General features: G+C 41.5%; 1 protein-coding gene across 14 annotated transcripts in view; it reads left to right on the top strand.

Moving 5' to 3' along the window:
* LOC104061156 (poly(rC)-binding protein 3) overlaps positions 1-19,489 on the top strand; it is a 508,057-nt gene that overhangs the window by 464,817 nt on the left and 23,751 nt on the right. For 11 of the 14 annotated variants that reach the window (XM_054057134.1, XM_054057129.1, XM_054057130.1 and 8 more), the window contains 5 exons: positions 3,660-3,788; positions 5,872-6,015; positions 10,699-10,740; positions 11,242-11,317; positions 13,112-13,164. In XM_054057134.1, coding sequence (XP_053913109.1) covers positions 3,660-3,788; positions 5,872-6,015; positions 10,699-10,740; positions 11,242-11,317; positions 13,112-13,164 — 444 coding nt within the window. The remainder of the gene's footprint in view (positions 1-3,659; positions 3,789-5,871; positions 6,016-10,698; positions 10,741-11,241; positions 11,318-13,111; positions 13,165-19,489) is intronic. The other 3 variants (XM_054057135.1, XM_054057136.1, XM_054057137.1) reach the window with 2 other exon arrangements.

Genomic DNA, 19,489 nt, shown 5'->3' with positions numbered 1-19,489 from the left:
TTTATTCTGGATAAAATAGCAATATTCCTTCTACATTTGTATTCATCCTAACATGGGATGAGATGTTGAATATAAAGATAACACACTGAACAATTTTTTTTATTTCATAGAATCATAGGATGATTTGCATTGGAAGGACCTTAAAGATCCAGTTCCAACCCCCCTGCCATGGGCAAGGATGCCTTCCACTGGATCAGATTGCTCATAGCTTCATCCAACCTGGTCCTGAATACTTCCAGGGATGGGGCTTCCATGACTTCTCTGGGCAACCTGTTCCAGTGCCTCACCACCCTCACAGTAAAAAAATTCCTTCCTAATAACCGTCTAATCTAAATCTCCCCTCTTTCAGCTTAAAACCATTGCCCCTTGTCCTATCACTGCACTCTCACTTAACAGGCTTTATCAAAATGAATCTTCATTTTTTTATCTAAAATACAGATTCAAGGGAGTAGGTTTCAGTGAGCCTTTAAGTTTGTTTTCAAATGTGAAAAAAAAAAGTTAATGAATTTTTTTAAGCAAATAAGATTTTAAGAAATGTCAAAAAAAGGAGTAGAAAACCCTTTCATCAAAATATCCAGTATTTGCAATGAAATGTTAGTCTGTGGTAGCCTTGGAAGGAAGGGTGATGATCGTGTTGACTTTCAAATTCTTTTGAATCATTTTATTCTGACTCCAATCTGATTGTCCCAGGAGATTTTTAACAAAGTTCCCTCTGGAAGCTTATCTTCACCTTTCAGGATCTGGCTGTTACTGAAAGGGTCTTTTCTCTCTACAACTACCTGAAAGGAGGTTGTGGAGAGGAGGGAGCTGGCCTCTTCTCCCAAGTGACAGGGGACAGGACAAGAGGGAATGGCCTCAAGCTCCGCCAGGGGAGGTTCAGGCTGGACATCAGGAAAAAATTTTTCATGGAAAGGGTCATTGGGTACTGGAACAGGCTGCCCGGGGAGGTGTTTGAGTCTACTTCCTTGGAGGTGTTTAAGGGACGGGTGGATGAGGTGCTGAGGGGCATGGTTTAGGAATTGTTAGGAATGGTTGGACTCGATGATCCAGTGGGTCCTTTCCAACCTGGTGATTCTATGATTCTATGATTCTCCTTGTATACAGGGAAGTGAAAGCAACATGTACCACTTCCATTAGCCGACAGAGCCCAGAGCTGTTCCAGAGTTCTTGCTACTACTACACACTAACTACATGTTGTTCCACCATGTGCCTCTTCCTTTGTAAACCATGTTGATGAAAACATTTGTAGGTTGTCTGCTTTAAACACTCAGAAAAATGGTTCTCAGCCCTGCCATTTGAAGGAGTCTCAGTGCTTACTGAGACCTGCAAATAAAAGATACTTACAAAGCAGATATTTTTTTTTTTTGTGGAATGCTGTTATTTTATTTTTCATCAAAGGGTCCAGGAGCTGTGCCTCTGCAGTACTCCTTATTCCCAAAGCAGCTTTTGAGATGTGGGAGAAAGGAGTCGCTTGATGACACTAAGGGAAAGAAAACATTTTTTCTGTCAGAGAACTTTTTATAGATGGGAAAAAGTACTTGTGTGTTGGAGTGCACTTCCTGGGTGGAAGGAAGATGTTCAGTTTGCCTTATGTGTTGGACATTTCTGGCTCAGACTCTGTACAGCCACCAGACTTGGTGTTCACAGCAGTTCGTGTCTAGGTGAGTCAGAAAGCCTGGTGAGCAGCTGCATGTTCTCACCCTGGCAGACAGACAGTGAAGCCAGGCAAAAGCCTTGCCACTGGAGAAGGCAGAGCTGCTGTCAGAACACACAATCAGAGGTGACTTCAACCACAAGACATGATTTCTCTTGGTCCTCCACATCTCTTACGCGTCCAGGAGAACTGTCAGGCAGCAGGAATTCAGCTGATAAAAAAGGAGCAGGCATGAGTGTGAACTGTCTGCTGGTGAGTGCTTAGTTCTGGGTTTTACGGCTGTCAATACTTCAGATTTTATTTTAAATATTGGTAAACTCATCCAGATCACAGAGTGATTGCTTTTAGGACATAGGAGGTTAAATTAGGCTGTTTTAAAGGGGAAATTAATCTGCTGGTTTGGGTACGTTAAATTACTTAGGTGATTATTCTGATGAGCATCGTTTCAGAGGCAATTGCATACTAGTCTGATACGGGAAAGGTAAAGGATAGTGTTTAGCCAAATAGGTCTTTTGATAAGGCTAATGTAGCAAGATGTCACATTGCACATTTTCTTCAGTGTAAGGGTAACAAACAAAATATTACTCACTTTTTCATTGCTGACGCATGACCAAAGTCAGAGAATAAACAAGATTAGCACTGGAAGTAAATGCAGATATGACTGCAGTACTTGGCAGAATTCTAGATGTACAGATAGTCAGAACTGTAAGTTAAACAGCAAATACAATCAAATGAACAAAAAAGGAGCATCCAGCTCAAGATGTGGTCTGATTTTGTCATCACACAACACACTGAGGAGCAATTGCGTGAAGGGTAGTCTTTTGTGCTCACTCCTGTACCCAGGAACAACATATAGGGTTGCTGTACTATTTTCAAGATAAGATTACCAAAAAAAAAAAAAGAAAAAAGAAAATAAAATCATGACTGATTGATCAAATTATGGCAAAATTCCAAAGCCTGTTATAGAGCAAGGAATTTATATTCTGGCCTTAAACAGCACTAGTGAACAGAAGATGCAATCAGTAATTTAATCAGTCTTTGGAAAGAAGAGTAACTGTTCCGTGTAACCAGCAGGAAAACAAATTAACCCCTTGCTGACTGATACAAAGTCAATGGTTACTAAAAATGCTTTTTTTGAAAATGCCCAAAATACTGCATTGCAATAGATTTTGTTTGTAATTTGTGAAAGCGCTTGAATGAACTCAGAATGCTTGGGCTTTTTTCTGTTGACTGAAAATGTCCTTGAGGATGTTTGTGAAATAATGCTAGGGATTCTTTTGGCCTCATGTATTTTTTCTTTTTTTTTTTTTTTTCTTTTTTTGGTTAATTTAGATCCACTAGTACCAAGATCAAATTTTAAAAAAAAAATAAATAAACTGGCTTATTATCTCCTTAGGTTCATTAATGAGCTAAAAGCTGATGATGTGCTGATATTTAATCAACATTTATTGTCACTTAGAAGTGATTCTCTACCATTCTGAGACATTCCAGAGTATGAAGCAGCCCCCAGATTTCATCGAGAGAGACAAGTCAGCCGTCAGTGGATTAAGGAGCCTTTTATCTGCAACTCGTTTGAGTAGCAGACCTTCTTCAGTTATGAGCATTTTTTTCCTTTTTTTTTAATTATTGAAAAGCATTTTGTTTCACCTTTTTCTTTTTTCAGTCAGTATTGCAGCTGTCTGTCTTTGAGGAGGTTAAAAGACTTGTCCTGAAATTCAGGTCACAGTTTGATTCGTTAACAGCTACTAAGGACTGATGGATTGGATTAAGGACTAGGATGGGATTGTTTGCAAATCGGCTTGAATAGGCAAATCCATGTCCTAACAGATCCCAATTACCCTGTCTGGGCATGAGTTTACATACACGCTCTACCACGTATCTAGCAAAGGAAAGACAAAAAGTTTCAAGTTGCGTACCCTCCACTACATCAGTGAATCACAGGGGTTTGAGAGGAGCCATTGCCTGCCCAACCATGATGACTGTCTTTGCTTTGTCTGCACTTAAGTCCACAGGAGCCCAGGTGCAAGTAGCCGGGGACATGTTGCCAAACTCAACGGAGCGCGCAGTGACTATATCGGGTACTCCCGATGCCATTATCCAGTGTGTGAAACAAATATGCGTGGTTATGCTGGAGGTAAGTGAGTGCTTGGTATATCACTTCTCACTCGAGAGATGCTCAAACACATTGTTAATTTTCAAGCCCTTTTCATGACCAGGATTTCAAGACTGTTAGACTGTGTTTGTGAGCCTTTCACAGTAGGGTTTAGCAGTCAAAGACCAGGACTTTCATGGCACTGTCAAACCACAAACCAGGTCCAACACAGGGCTACAGACCATTCTAAGAGAAAAGGATTTTATTCTGACACAGAATAGGACAGAAAAGATCTAGATCTTTTTTGAAACAGAAATAATTTTGACTAGTATAATTTAGATTTACCATGACTTTTTGCTTCCTGAGGGTCAGATCATTTCTTAAGGCCAGAATGTTTCATTTTGACAATTTTTTAGCTCTTAAATTATGCAAAATGAATTTATATAAAAACCTGGACATGTTAACCCTTGCTGAAAATGCCTGTAATTTTGTCCAAGTGCATTTCTCAACTGATTAAATTGAATAGAATTTTGGAAAAAACAAATTTCAGCAAATCAAAGTTAAATATCTTGACCTAATAACCATATTTTTTTGAAAAGGAACATGAAACATATCTGCTGTTATCACAATTTCTTGTAGAAAATTTTCTGTGGTTTTTTGGTTTGTTTTTTTTTTTTTTACTTAAGTTCTAGTCAAGGGGTGTCTCATGATGATCTCTGACACCCTGCTGTTCTGTTCTTCAGTAAAGAAGGCAGAAACAGTGGAGTATTTGAGACAGCACTGCGGCTGTTAGCTGTTCAGAAGTATGCAATGCATCAAAATGTCATGCAGCCTAATGCAAATAAAGCATAAAAATCTAATAAATCCCCAGTTTTTTCCTGGGGAAAAATGAGTTCTTGCTTCGTTTTTTTTGCTGGATTACTGTGAAGAAGGAATTTCTTTATAGAAATTCAGGAGAACAGAAAGATAGTATTAAAAAATAATTTTAGTTTGTCAGAGCTGGAGTACGTGATGGCAATAGTTATCAGCTTTGTGAATACAAAGTTTAGTCTATTGTTCAAGTGACATTCATGGAATAAATAGTTATTTGCTAAAGAAGATGAGAGGAGCCACTTGTCAAAATCAGAGACACAACCCCATTTTCCTCCTGGTAGAGCTATATTTTAAACAATCTCTTTGACATAAGAAGTGCTTAATTTTAGCGTTAGGCAAATTGCAAGTAGACTGACACTGGCTTAACTACAGTTTACTGCTTCAAACGTTTAAGAAAATGAATGTGCTCTGATTTGCAGCATATATTTAATTAGGCAACAGAGACTTTCATTGACATGATGTAGCTAATATATGACATTAATTAGTGGAAGTGATACTGTGGTTACCTTCTTTGGTTGTAGTTAATCCACTGAAATCAGGGCACTGATTTCATTTTCTGCTATGTGTTGCACAGACAGGTTGAAGCCTTTTTTACAGATCCACTCTCCTGCTTTATTCATGAGGAGAAAGCCTCGAACCCAGGTTTTCCCTTTGGGTCTTTGGGTTGGGCAGCAGGGAGCAAACCTCCCTTTCCGTGAATTACAAAGGCCACGGTTATGCTTCTGCTGAAACCAGGAGGCTTTTTCTGCATCCTTCCAGCTAAATCAGACAAAAGGCAGGAACAGGATGGTTATTTGCAATGGAGCAGCTGATTTAATTGAGTTGGTAAAACAAGAAACCTTGGTCTATAGCAGCATAGGTGAGGTGACAGAGCAGGAGATGCGGTCTGCGTTAACAAAGCAAGAGCGCAAGCTGGGTTCTTCCAAAACATTGACAAATTTCAAACTTGTGCCCGAATTTCCTGAAATGCCTTGAGATGCTTAATGAAGCTTCATAGCTTCAACCAACGATGGCGCCAATGAAGCCACGAGTGTCAGTGCTGTCTGTTTAGCCAGGAACTCGTCTCTTCCTCTGGAAGCCCAAACTGGCTTCTAGCTTGTCTTTGGGCTGGTGGGGTGGAAGGCAGCATGGGGTGGGCTGGGCTAGGTTAGGTGCATGCCTTGTTGACTGAGGTGACTAAGGGAAGGAGTGGTGTTTTAATATGAGCTCTGCTTCATTCTGCATTTTGATCACTTTGTGTTTTTGTCTGCAGTCCCCACCCAAAGGTGCCACCATCCCCTACCGTCCCAAACCTGCCTCTGCACCTATCATTTTTGCAGGTGGCCAGGTAAGAGCAGACACCATTTTGGCTTCAGCTGGAAACCACACCGTCTTGGCCCAACCTCAGCCAGCGCCTGTTAGTTTTCAACTTTTACTCTTTTTTGTCTGGTATAGTATTGATGTGCTTTGTCTACTGTGTGTGCTTACGGTTTGCAGGGAAGGAAAACACTGCACTGCAAACGATGCAAAATTGTGATGACTGGTATTTTACCAACATTTAAAATTAACTTCTGTGGCTAAGAAAAGGATGCCCTTCTGCTGATTGAGAGGTGTCCAAATCAGATGCTGCCTGAGTGGGACAAAAATGCTTATTGTAGGAGTTTATTTTTTAACTCTTCATTTGCAGCTTCACTAGCAGTATAAACAATTTTGTCATTTTTTCAGAGATGGTCGAACAGCAGGATATCTCTGCTCATGAAAGGCATAATCTTTCTTTCAAAGTTTTCATATTTTTAGGACCAAATAGTTCATTTTGCAGTAAAATTTATACACACGTAGTTTCTGCTGCTTATAGTCCATCAGGACCAAGTAATAATCTCAGGGTTCTGAGATTACAGGAAATGCATACATACAAGTGTAGAGCTTCCTAGCCATGGTGTGCAAGAGCCTTATGGATAACACAGACCCTTCCTCTTTCTTTTTTATATAGTGGAGTTTTAACACTTCTCCCTTCATCTTAAGCTGTATTAGTCAGGGTTCTCATCTGCCTTTAAAACCCTGTGTGCAGTGTGACATTTCCTTGTGTTTTGATAATGTACTGGCAATGTGCCTCTGAGAGAGGGCAGGAATTTACTCTTCCATCATGTGTTGAAGGGTAATGCCAGTGTAATAGCTGCTGAGCCAGCAATGAACACAACTACATGTACCCTAAAAACACCGTAGAAGGCTCACAAGAGGACCCAACAGGCTAAGAGCAGCCCTGCTCAGGGTATATGCAGTGGTGGAGGAATGAAATGTTGCAAGACCTACCCAACTCATGGGGAAACTGATCTCCTAAATCTGGCCAGGAGAAAGGCAGCCATCTCTCGACTTGCAGTTCATGTATGTGAACCCTCTCTGGCAGTAAGGCACCCCCAACCTACCCAAATCTTTTCCCCAAGATGAGAACAAGGCCCTTTTTTAAGTTTACCCACTGGGAAAAGCCACTTACCTGACTGGTGGAACATCTGCAGATAGGTCCTTCCTCCAGTCTCATTAGTCCAGCCCAGGTCATCACCCTGTCATGGTCTCCATCACCCTGGAGACCATGTCTTACCCCAGCAGGCAATTTGGAGGTGATGTGACAAGCCAGACATGAAGTTGCTGGTGGGACAGAGGGCAGCATGAGGTGCTGCTGGTATTGGTGGTATGGTGACCCATGCCACTATGATCTGCCAGTTTGTAAGGAAGCTTTGTGCATATCTCAAGCATGCACCAAAGCACCATTGCTTCTGACAGGCCCTTGTAATAAGATTTCTCTGAATTTTAGAGTTTTACCTTCTACTCTATAATGATGTGTTGTGATGTATATGCAGATTTTCATAATCTGGATGTAATAGCTTTCAATTCTTGGTGTTCAAGTCTACCACTCTTACTTGTCTTCAGAATAAGAAATCTGCTTCCTTAGTGATCAAAGTTGAATTGAAATTTCAAATAATTTGCCAGAAATCGGTCTATGGCTGAAATGATTTATGTACTCCATATTTATGTTTACACTGCAGTGTTTTCCTTCAAGAAGTTTGTGTGTATCTCTGCAGCAGCCCATGTTACAAATTTTATAATTCCCACTGTATTCAAAGACTGTCTCCGTATATGATCACTCCAAAGTATTGGAGCCATTTGCTAGAGCGCTCAGAGGAGTTTATATAAATAATTGAAAGTGTCCTACTTTAAAGGCAAATAGCTCTTGTCACCGTCAGTTTTATCAGTTAAAAAAGTATTCCCACTTTTCTAACACAACGTGTTGATGTGAGAAAGAGTGTAACAGACACTTTCTCTGTGCTTTGAATTTCTGTGTGCTCCAACTAAGCAGACTTTTTAAGAAAATGCTTAGGATGTGTTTGGGCATCAGTATGGAAAGACACTTTAACCACGTTTTAAAAGTGGAAATTAATACTGAACATAATTTTTTATAGCAGTGTTAATTCCAGCTAACCTTTTGGCTACGCTATCAGAAGTTATTTGTCAAATTTCTAGTTTTCCTTAACAAGTTTGGGTTCTTCTGCTTTATGTATTGCTTTTAAATCTCTTGTGCTTTTTTGATACTGTATCGCATGACAGAATTAAAAGGAAACTGAACACTGTCCTGCCTCGCTCTGGCCCTTACTAATATTTAGCATATGCAGTGGTTAAAAATAAATAAATCCAGCACAACTGCCTGATGGAACCAAATTGGAAATTTCTACCCACTGTGCCACACTGGTGTTTGGATGGGTACTCCCAGGGTATGGCTTTGCTTTATGTCTCATAGGAGTGTTATGGTTTAAATTGAGGAAAATTTGTAGACCAGGTCATTTCTGCTGTTACTCCTGTCAGTACATCAGTAGGAAAGTTGCCTTTAACTTTGATGGAAGCAGACCTGTAGCTCCTGTCCTTAGTGAAATGTTGCAATACAGATGTCTTAGTAGCCTCAACCAGGCTTGTACTCATTCTGACATAGAAGAGACCAGTTCCCTCTGCCAAGGGGAAAAACTAAATCAACCAAATGATTTTTTGTGGAGCCTAAGAAATTTTTTATTTTTTTTTTCCTGGGGAAAGAAAATTCAAGACCCATTTTGTCCATGCTGCTTTGATGATTTTCATTGACAACCAAATAAAAGCTAGGCTAAGCTCTGAATGCTTATTAGTTTTGTTATTTCTCCAGTTTGCTTCCTCCTGTTTCAGGCTTCCTCCTGATGCCTGAAAGTATGAAGGAGTAGGGTGATGAGGACAGGGATGACTTATATTAGGTTTGCTCTTGGTTTTTTTTGCAGTGGTTACTTGCTGGTTTGTAGACCACCGCTTGGGAAGCATGCAAAAGATGTTCTCTCAACCGGGTTTGAAGTAGAGCCAAAATCAAAAAGGACACTTGTGGTCCAGCGTAGAGGCTCAGGGTCCAAAGCGTGGTTTCCAAACCTGAACTTTGCTCATGGTCCCAGGCCCCTGCCCAGTGCTGTTTCCAGCTATAACATCCCTGAGGCTGCTCCTGTGCTTGGCTCTGCATGGAGTCCCCACTCAGCAAAGGAGCTTAACATTTGCTTGAGGTTGTCCTCGCTTGCTAAACCACTTAAACACACGCTTTTCTTGTTTGACTACATCCATGTTTAAGATCCATGGCACTGATCCCATTTTTGGTGAACTGGAATCATTTCTTGTAATTTATAAAGCATTTGTAATGGCCATCGCCCGTAGACATAGGTGAGTATATTTGCCCATAAGCCTCCCATTGAGCCCAGCTGCACATATTTCTGCCCGAAAAACTGCTCCTGTGCGTAATGTTTACCGAATTGCAGCCCTGCTTTGTAACTAATTTTAAAACTAAATGAAATGTTTCTTCTCCAGAAGGGAAATTTTGCTACAGAAACATGCATTAAGCAGTTGGGGCATTAAAGGTTTTAATATCCTAACTCTGTTAAATGAATTGTTTTATCATTTGCAAAGGATTCATTACTTTCTAAGAAGCCTTTTGTCAAATAAGCATTTTGCAAACTAAGCTAATCAGCTCTGTTCCTGTTTATAATTCTCCCACTACAAATATTTATACTTTATAATTTGCCCTTCTGCTTTCCCGCCTGTGGAAGCACAAGCACATAAAATTTTCCCGACACACTGTTGCGTTCAGAAAAGCCCTACTGAATATAATAGAAAATTATAAACTCTCTTTAGTTTTTTCTTTGTAGGTCATTGCAGAGAGTTGAACAGAGCCGACAGGAGAAACAAAGAGCCATACTAACTAGTGCCAGGCGTACCATCACATTCCTCCTCACTCGCGTGCTTTTTTTTTGCCACCCCCACCCTGGTTCTGCCAGAAACCTTATCCCTTGCACAGCTCTTATTGTGCAGAGGGGCTGGGTGTTGGGAGAGGCTATTTCACTCTTTGTGAAAGATAAGACTGCCACCCTGGGGATGTCTCCATCATGCTCCTATCTCCAAACTGGCATGCTGCTCCCATGCCAAGGCACCGCAGGACAGGCAGTACACATGCTCATGTATCTGCTGGCATGGCAGCCTGCAGCATGAGCCCAATTGGTAGGCAGAAGGGCACAGGTTTGCTGGCATTTAGCATCCGTGACTGTCAGTAGCCAGATGAGGTGATTCAGAGCTGCCCGTGGCAGTCAGGGCTTGGATGTCAGGGCAGGACATCCCCCAGGCAGGTCTGCCCTATCCTTGCTGCCCTAGCATCAGCACTTTCCCATGTGTATCAGTGGCACTGGGTGCATGGGGCTGCAGGGAGGGGAGGGAGCCACCCACCATGCTCCTCAACTCCCATGATGTTCCCAGCTTTGCTCCCAGCAGATGTGCTGGGTTGAAGAGGGATCCTGAGGAACAGGAACACCAGAGCTCAGGCAGTGGCAGTTGGCATCCACTGCCCGGAAGGGGTGTGTGGGCAGCCCAACTAAGATCTTTCTGTCCATGTCAAGCATTATCAAGCAGCACAAGACAATTGAACGTTGTTCAGCATTGGAAGTGATGCAAGTGGCAATTGTCTGGGGAGCCAGGAGGAGATTTTCTGATGAAAAAACAGGAACGCTGCTTGTCCCACCTGACTGACCTGTGTCTTAACTCTGCTTGTTGTTTTCAGGCATTCACGATTCAGGGGCAGTATGCCATCCCTCATCCAGACGTGAGTCTTGGTCATGTAAATTACTCCCTTTTTCTTTCTCTCCCTCTTATTTGTTCTGGGCAACATTTGCTTTCTGCAGTTAGCAGTAAAGATACGGCCTAAGGACACCTTTCCTGATCAACACGCTGTACAACTAAGTGTTAGCTCAGATGCCTCTCTTACCTTATGTAATAATTGCTAGAAAGTACAATGGCCCAGGAACAAATGACAGTTATCTTGGTCTTTTTTTGCATGTGATATATTTGAGTTCTTTTAATATGTAATTCTACAGTAATTAGTTAATATTAACAATAGCCATTACATGTAATAACAGTAGAGATGTCATTTGTAACCAGTTTGCCTTTTTTTTTTTCTCTATGGTAGATTAGAATGAATGATTAAACCTTTTTTTTTTCCAATATAATTTTAATTAATCCAGTTTTAGAACATATAAGATGGTTTCTCTGCTCTGAAATAATTCCATTTGATTGGTTAGTTCTAATTTCCCATCCTGCCCTGCAGTTGACCAAGCTTCACCAGTTGGCTATGCAGCATCCCCCCTTTACTCCCCTTGGGCAGACCACCCCTGGTTTCCCTGGTACGTACCCATGACCCCCTGAGGATGTCCTTCTTCTTAACAGCTTTGTTTCCCGTGGTCATTACATCATTTTAATAATGAATGTGGTCAATGACCAGTGATCCTTCTGTTTTCGCACATTAATCTCTTTTCTTCCCCTCCCTCCTCTGTGCCTCTGTTACAGTTGCTTTCATCATTACTAAAACATGCTTTGTTTGTTACATTTACGTCATCAAACCTGCTTAGTTTGTGCCATTGGCTAAAAGCCCTGAGTTTGTTTTGTTCAGTCCTTGTACAGTTATTATGGCCATACAGTATGTACCAGTTGGTCTCAAGTGAAATACTTGGGCGTGCCTCTTGTCAAGTTTCCAGTTTGGTAGCACGCTTCAGAAAGAAGAAAGCATAGGAAAACTGTGTATAATCGCGGTACAAAAATACTGATTAAAGAAATTACGGCATGCTGAACTTCAAAGTCCTTGTTAACCCAAATGTCTTAAGACCATCTGTAATCATCACTGCTGTGACAAGTGCCTCTCTTCCTGTGGCTATGCAGATATAGCTACAAAATGAAATGAAAATAAAGTTAAATACAGAAGCTGAATTCTTGATTCAAGAGAGAGAAGTCAGTCATCACCGCAATAAATTGTTTTACTGTACTTCACTACGTACGCACTTGGCATCTGGAAAGTTTACAGAACAGAAATACATATGTACTGGTACATGCTTTGTATGGCAGATAACATTTTATCACTTACATCAAATTCTGCGAGCAACTTGATCACTTTATATTCAATGTGAAGTAAGCATATGCAACTCTTAATTGAACGTAAGCATAAGTAAAATGTAGGTGAGTCACATTTTTGTAAGACTGTTTCTTTTCCATCTTTTCCAGTTGGAAAAGAGTATTTTTGGCATGTCTTCACAGATAATAATAATAAAGATAAACACCAAAAAAAACCAAAAATGACAGAAAGAGAAATGACATCCAAAATACACTTTTTTTCCTTCGTGATGTATATGATAAAATATGCACAAGTAATACTAAATCACCTTTCCTACCTTTGTATTTCCCTTATTCTTGTCATTAACATGCTGCTTCTTAATCCTTTCCTGATTATATTTGTGAGGTATAAGATTCTGCAATGTTATTGTGTGTTAGAGCAGCAATTCCATTTTTCCTGAGCTTTTTCTTTTCGTCCCCCCAATTTACAAGCAAATGTATGCAGTTTAGAGTATTTTGTACATTTCCCTTCAAAAATTACTCTTCCCAACTTTTCTTCTGGAACTAATCCCACATATAATTTCCAAATTTTCCTAGGTTAATTTCCTCATCCTTATTTTAAGTTATTAATTTTTCTTTTTCATATCTGTGTATTTTGTTCTGCTGATTGTTCGCTTGGCTGTCATTTTCCGTATTCTAGAACTCCTGGTAGACAGGTCAAATTTCAGCCATTCGTTAATTTCTTAATTGGTGTGTTTAGAACAAACTTCAGGGACTATTTTTAGGGGAAACCCTTCATTTTCTAGAAGCTTTTTATGACCCTGTGGAATCTCATGTGACACTTGTTGCTTTGGTGGGTTAAAGGTTAATTAAAAGAAGACTCATTTAAAATAAGTCCAGCCCACTGAGTTTTGCATCTCTTGCTTTTTTTTTTTCTGTTTCACTAGCAGTTCTCTATTTTCCTTTGCTCCTTTCTTTTTTTTTTCCCCTTTTTTCTTTCTTTCTGTCTGTTTCCTTCTTTAAAATATCATTTCTTGTGTCTTGCCCTTTGTGCAAACAACTGGTGTAACATTTTCCCTCTGTCCCCTGAATAGGACTGGATGCCACTACTCCAACCAGTTCCCATGAACTTACTATTCCCAATGATGTAAGTGGACCAATAGTCTTATCACTTTCTCTTCTCTCACTCCTCTGCCACCGGAGGGGAAACCTCTCATCTTCGACTGATTTGTAAATATTAGTCCCTAAAGTAAATTGCACAGCATTTAGTCGCTTAGGGAAGGGTATTAGGCGTTATTGAAATGCTGGACGAAAGCAGCAGAAGTGACTGTCCCCTCTCATGTCGGACCTCTAGTGTTGTCCAGTTTAGTTGCACGACGGCACCAGTGCCATGGTGCTTCACCAGCTTCATTAAAGCCTGGGTGCCTGCTGGTTGCAGTGGACTTAGATGAGTAACCAAGATTCCTCTCTTGGGTGGCATTAGCCCGGGTGGTCTCAGCAGAAACGTTGAAGAGGGTGGAAAAACATGCAGCCTCATGTGCTGTGTCTTGGGCTGGGGTCCTCTGTGCCAAGGTGGAAAGAGCCTGCACTGCAATGGCTTGTGCCATAATGGTCTCTGCTGCACCATTTTTTCTGAGACAAAAAGCTGCTTTGGTTGTTTAAAAGTGCAATATAAGGATTTATTTGAAAAACAAGGGCTAAAAATATTCCTGCTTCAGCAACTCTGGACTGGCTGTGATCAACAGACCCGGTCTCCATGAGCAATGTGGTGCTGAATCTTAAAACCGCTACTCAAAATGCCCGGCTGATATGCTGCATGTCATATAAAAATGCCTTCCCATTTTATTCACCTTCATTGTGAATGGGGGTTTTTTTTTCAGTTTTCATTACAAATGAATTACTTGGAAAATGGAAGATTTCCCCTCCAGTGAAAAAAAGCTCTCAAGCATGAGTAGAATCACAAATAGCAATTATATTACTTAAGAGATACTTTCAGTATTGTGTAAGCCCTATTAAATTCAGTGGCAATGATTTACAGTATGAAAACAATACAGAAAAGCAAGGAAGCGAAGGTAAATCTTTTATGAGTGCTGTGATTTTGTAAGTTTTCTGTTACTTAAAATGTGTCCTGCTGCTCAAAAGTTGTCCATACCTGCTCTATAACCCACTTTGTTGTATGTTGAGACTTTTATGGGAGCACTGTATTTACACTTGCAGTGCAAGTTTCTTTATCTCACTTTCAGGCAGATGTTGTTCTCGTCATCAGTGATATAAGTCCAAGGTAATTCTTCTGACTTCACTTCTTTCAGGGTTCATAGCAGAGAAAGAGAGGGAGAAAGTTGGCCTTGTGTCCTGTAGTGCAATAGAAAATCTTAAAACCCCGTGTTTCTCATCTAAGAGGTGTGAAGTGCCCTGTCCTCTGGGAAGCAAACACACATCTTGCACTGCTTCCAACAGAAGGGATTTTCTGGTTACACACACCGCATGTCTCACTTGTTCCTGAAGGAGCAAAACCAAGGCCAAAATGGGGTTAGGCTTGGCAACAGCCTGCAGGGGCTCTACAGGTGATGAAAGGGAGTTCTGATGTTCCTGCAGTGTCAAGGTGTGCGTTAAGGGACCGAAAGGCATTAGTGCTGCCCATGTGCGCCGCCTGCATGCATTGTTTGTGTGTGTATGTGTATGTGTGTGTGTGCGTGCACAGCAAGCGCTGCAGTGCCACTGCAGAGGGGAGAAAGGGCTCTTGCATCCCACCAGGTATGAAGGGCTGCTTGGGTATTTTGCAAGGGAGAAAACTGTTTCCCCCTGCATCTCCTGGAGGTGTTTGCTCTGCCTGTGCCCCAGGCTGTTGGCAGTGTCTTGCCAGGCTGCCGTAAGGCTCCATCGCTGTGGCACCAAGGCTGCTCTGTGGGCAGCCTCGTGGCTAGAAAGGAGGAGACGAGGGAGACAGAGAGATGCAGGGCAGAGAGGGAGCCGAGCGAGGAGGCACCAGCACTGGTGTTTCATGTGAGATCCATCAGTCACGTGCTGCACACAGAGGGAGGTCAGGATGGGAGAGGCAATGGCAGTTGTGCAGCAAACCCTGCACTGGGAATTTGACTTCACTTTCCCGGTAAGCATCTCCTAGTCCCAGCTTTGATAGACTGTCAGTCAGTGTGGCACAGTGATGATATAACTGGTTGAAGGTGAAGGAAGCTGCAGGCCCTCACGAAGGGCTGTGGCACAGCCCAAGGCTGCAGGTGGCCAGTCCGCTGTCTGCTCCGACTTCAGGGATGCGCTGCATGAGTCCTGCAGCTTTCCCATCATCTATGCTTATGTGTGCACAAGTCCGGTGCACTTGAGAAGAACATGAGAATGCAAATATCCACGTGCTCTGCAGCTACCAGAGAATTCAGCGCGTATCTCTGTGGGTGTTATATTTATAAACCAAAATAAGAAGTACAAAAAGCCAAAGCCTCAGTAAGACTCTGATGGGGCAAAATCAAATATAAAGAGAATAAGGCTCTTAGACTTTAGCCTACTCTGCAGAAAGTAGATACTAACAGCCATTTACAATTTCCATAGCTTCCTATTAAAATAAATTTTCCTCACTCCCTCTGGCATTAAGGCAGTAACAGAATTATTTTTCTGTTATTAATGATTACTGTAACAACATCACGCTGCTTTCTTCGTACAATATGCTGATAATTGCAGCTAACCTGTTGGTAAATGGGAAAAAGAGATACCAGGCAACAGAGAAATGCATTTTACAGAAAGCTGTTTTCCATACACTAAAAAGCCCAAGCTTGCTCTCCTAATGGGAAATTCAGAAGATTTGTCTTTCTAGGTTTTCTTATAACATCTAGGTACCCAAAAAAAAGCGCACAAAGGTCACATTTCTCCAGGTCCCTCTCAGAAGTGACTGTAATCCTTATCTAGTATCTCCTTTTCCTCATAAAAACATCTTATAGGGACATTTGGTGGGATCTTGCCTGACCTTCTGCTGCTACCGACGTTACACAATGTAAGCATGTTTCACACAAATCTCACAATAAAAAGTGGTGTAACAGTGGCAGGTCCTGGAGGGAATGAAAGGAATGGTATCACTGGGTGTAACTAGTTGGGCACAGATGACAGCTGTCTTCAGATTTTGTGATCCAATCCTCCAAAATGGCCCATGAGAATAAATGAACAAACCAATAATTAAAAAATTCTGACTTATTAAAAATTATGTATATTTTGCACATTTGTGTGAAAGAGACAGGCAGAGGCAAGTAGCAGGAAAACAACTTCCCTCTCAGAAAACACCAATGTATTAAGAAAGCTGTAAATTTGCTCTGTAGTCCAGAGAAACAGAAATGTTAATCCATCCAAATTGGAAATGGCATAGGGAAGAACCATCTTTATCTCCCTACAGAGACAGAAGTACTTCTCTACAAACCACAGGGAGGTTTCCACATGTGCAAAATGCTCTTGGAGCATCCCACAGTGAAATCCAGCATCATCTCCACATGATGCTCCAACGAGGTCTGTGTGGTGCTGCCTCTTCCACCAGCAGAAAAAAAACAGGTTCAAAAAGAAATTGTCAGACACACGGACTACGGAGCACAAAGGCAGCAATACCCACTGCTGATCAAGTTGTCTGTAAGACTTAGGTGGGAATTTGAGATACCAGTGGAAACTTTGTTTTATACCTCACACTGTTATTATCTTTTTTTTTTATAAGCATGTGCTCCTGCCACAGTCAGAGACGGGCTTCTGGGCTAGGTGCACATCTGATCTGAGCGGATCCTCTCAAGTCATATACATCACATATTATGCATATGTGTGTGTTTGTATGTACATATGTGTATATTGTAAATATTATACATATGTATATATTCATAGTATATGCATTATGCTATAAGTAGATACTATACCTATATATATTTATGGTATATGTGTTATACTATAGTGCATAGTAGGCTTGGCATCATCTGTAGAAAGTTTAGCTCTTCTCTCAGATGGGCCAAGTTTATCACTTATTTTCTAGAGAATTTTCTCTTGATTTATTCCATAAGTGAGAGTAAGGCTCACTGTATGTTGCACATGCAGGTGAGCGTAAAAATTCCAGCACCTAAAGTCCTTGAAAGCAGCTATATGTTTACTGTCCTCCATGTTCCCTAGCTCCACCTACTGACCTTGGAAAGGGAGCAAACCCACACCTGTGAAACACGCAGCATTGCATGCAAGGTAGCAGCTTTCAAAGTCTGGGGAAGCTTGATTTTGTGGTGAGGGAGTTTTGTGGGACTGAATCACACACAGCCTGCCAAGCCATGTGAATTGGCCGGCTACAGAACAACAAAGGGGCAGCTGACAGCATTAGAAAGGTCAGTCTTGAAAAGAGATACGTATTTGGATGCAATTTGACATCGCTTCATCTCAAAGCAAGGCAGGTGTTTTTATGTAAAACCAGATGTCCGTGCCCTGATTGATCAAAGCTCTGTAGATGAAAACCAGTCCTTTGAACTTCTTCCAGAACCCATCAGGTCTTGAATATGCAGATACTGGACAAATTTCAGTGTAAGTAATACTTAATGGGAAAGGCACCCTAAAGAGAGCCCAAACACCCCAGCACTACTGTCCTCTGTGCATGACAAATGGGGAAGTGTATTCTGCATGAGCTACAGGACACGTCACGTCTTGCAGAGCATCTTCAAGCAAGCCCATTGTCACAGCAGCAAAGGATGACTTTGGAGAGCTTCAGACCAAAACTCTCTTCCAGATGCTTGCATCAACGATATCCTTGACTGGTCTGCAATTAAGCCTTGCTACCTAACTCAAGGTCAGCTAGGAGATGGCAAATTCTTAGTACTGACCCACTTGGGTTAAGCCTTGTTGGAGGACCCCCAGCACACATAAGTGGCCACCTGCTGAGTGACCCAGCAAGCACCTTCAGAGAGCTGGTGAACCAGACGTGTAAGATTATGTCTCTGAACGTGCCTGAAGAACAAACAGTACCATGCAGTTCCTCGGCTTTGAATGCCACAATGACAAACGTGGCTGTGAAGCGGACTGCTTGAAATTTTTCTAAGTAACATATTTTTATATATTTTTGCATGTTACACCAAATAATTTTGTCAGATTTCCACTCTTCTGCTTTGGACAGACTGAGGTAAAATGTGCAGTCTACATCTTAGGATATAATTATTGAAGCCACTGATACTGAAAATGCCAGCAAATAAACTCTAAGACTCGGTTTTGAGTTTTAGAAAGAGAGCATCCTTTATCAGGCCTGGGCCACACAAGGGACTGAGCTCCATCAATCATGTGAAGCGAAGCAAGAGCTGGTTACAGAATGTATTTCCCACTTGCATGCATAGATATAAATTTTCCCAGAAATCTTATGCATATTCTATTACTTTCCAAGGACTAATTTTAATGTTATTATGAACTTCACAACAGCCAAATCTCTTGCTAACTTGGAGCTGGCTTTGCATCTGAGATAGGGAGAGACTGCAAACAGAGGTGACTACAGAAGAGACATCTGTTTGACACACATCGTTCTTCACACAAAACTTAACAGTGTCTGGAAAAACACTGTTTAAAAAGCATACTATAAAAAAACACGCTGTCAGAGGGACATCCTGTCTAACTTCCAAAAATAGAGTTAATTGGATGTGTTTAGCTTAAATCGAAATATTCCACTTTTTGTAATAGTAACTACTTTTTATATCACAACAGAAGCATTTTCAGATCTGCACATTGGGTGAGAAGTATCAGAGGAATCTGAAGACATGACAGGCACCATAATAGCTGCTTCACAGAACGTAAATCCTGGTCACTGCTTCATAAAATCAACAGTAAAAATAGACAGATCCTTGACCAGTCACTTCCAGGTCATCATCACAGAAATTATTAGATACTTATTGTGGCAGAAGGAAATACCATCAGCGTCCGTTCCTGTTGGCCATTTCAAGCCACTGATATCGAGGGACACAGCTCTGGGTAGCAGTCAAGTAAAGATGGCCCAAGTTTTTTTCCCTGCTCTGTACTCCATTCTCCTTCAGCAGTAATGAGTGTGTGTGACCAGATCTGGGTAAATTATAGCTACAATATGGTATGCAAATCATTCACAGGAACTTAATGATGTCCATGACCAGATTTTAATGGATGGGGTCGACCTAGTGCTGCCAGCTTTGCTGTACAATGATGCTGTGGTAGGACTGCCTTTGCTTTCCTTGCACTTACGGCATACTGTGATAAAAACCAAACTCCACCGGCGGCTGCCTCTGGTGCTACCACCTGTGCTCTGAGTGTTCCTCCCTCCTGCTTCACCTTCACTACCTATGGACCGTGGAGGCCAGTGAGACTGAGTTATAGGAAGCAGATGCTTGGGGACCCCTGTGGCACTAACAGCCAGGATATGCAGGCGTGTTTGTGTGCGCTCAGAGACAGGCTGGAGGCTTCTTGGTGATGCTCATGTAGATCCTCTGTGGTGGCACATGCAGTCATAC

This window comes from Cuculus canorus, chromosome 2 (genome assembly GCF_017976375.1).
Source record: "Cuculus canorus isolate bCucCan1 chromosome 2, bCucCan1.pri, whole genome shotgun sequence".
Lineage (NCBI taxonomy): Eukaryota > Metazoa > Chordata > Aves > Cuculiformes > Cuculidae > Cuculus > Cuculus canorus.
The sequence above is the reverse complement of the archived record's forward strand: the minus strand, read 5'-3'. Positions and strand labels throughout refer to the sequence as shown.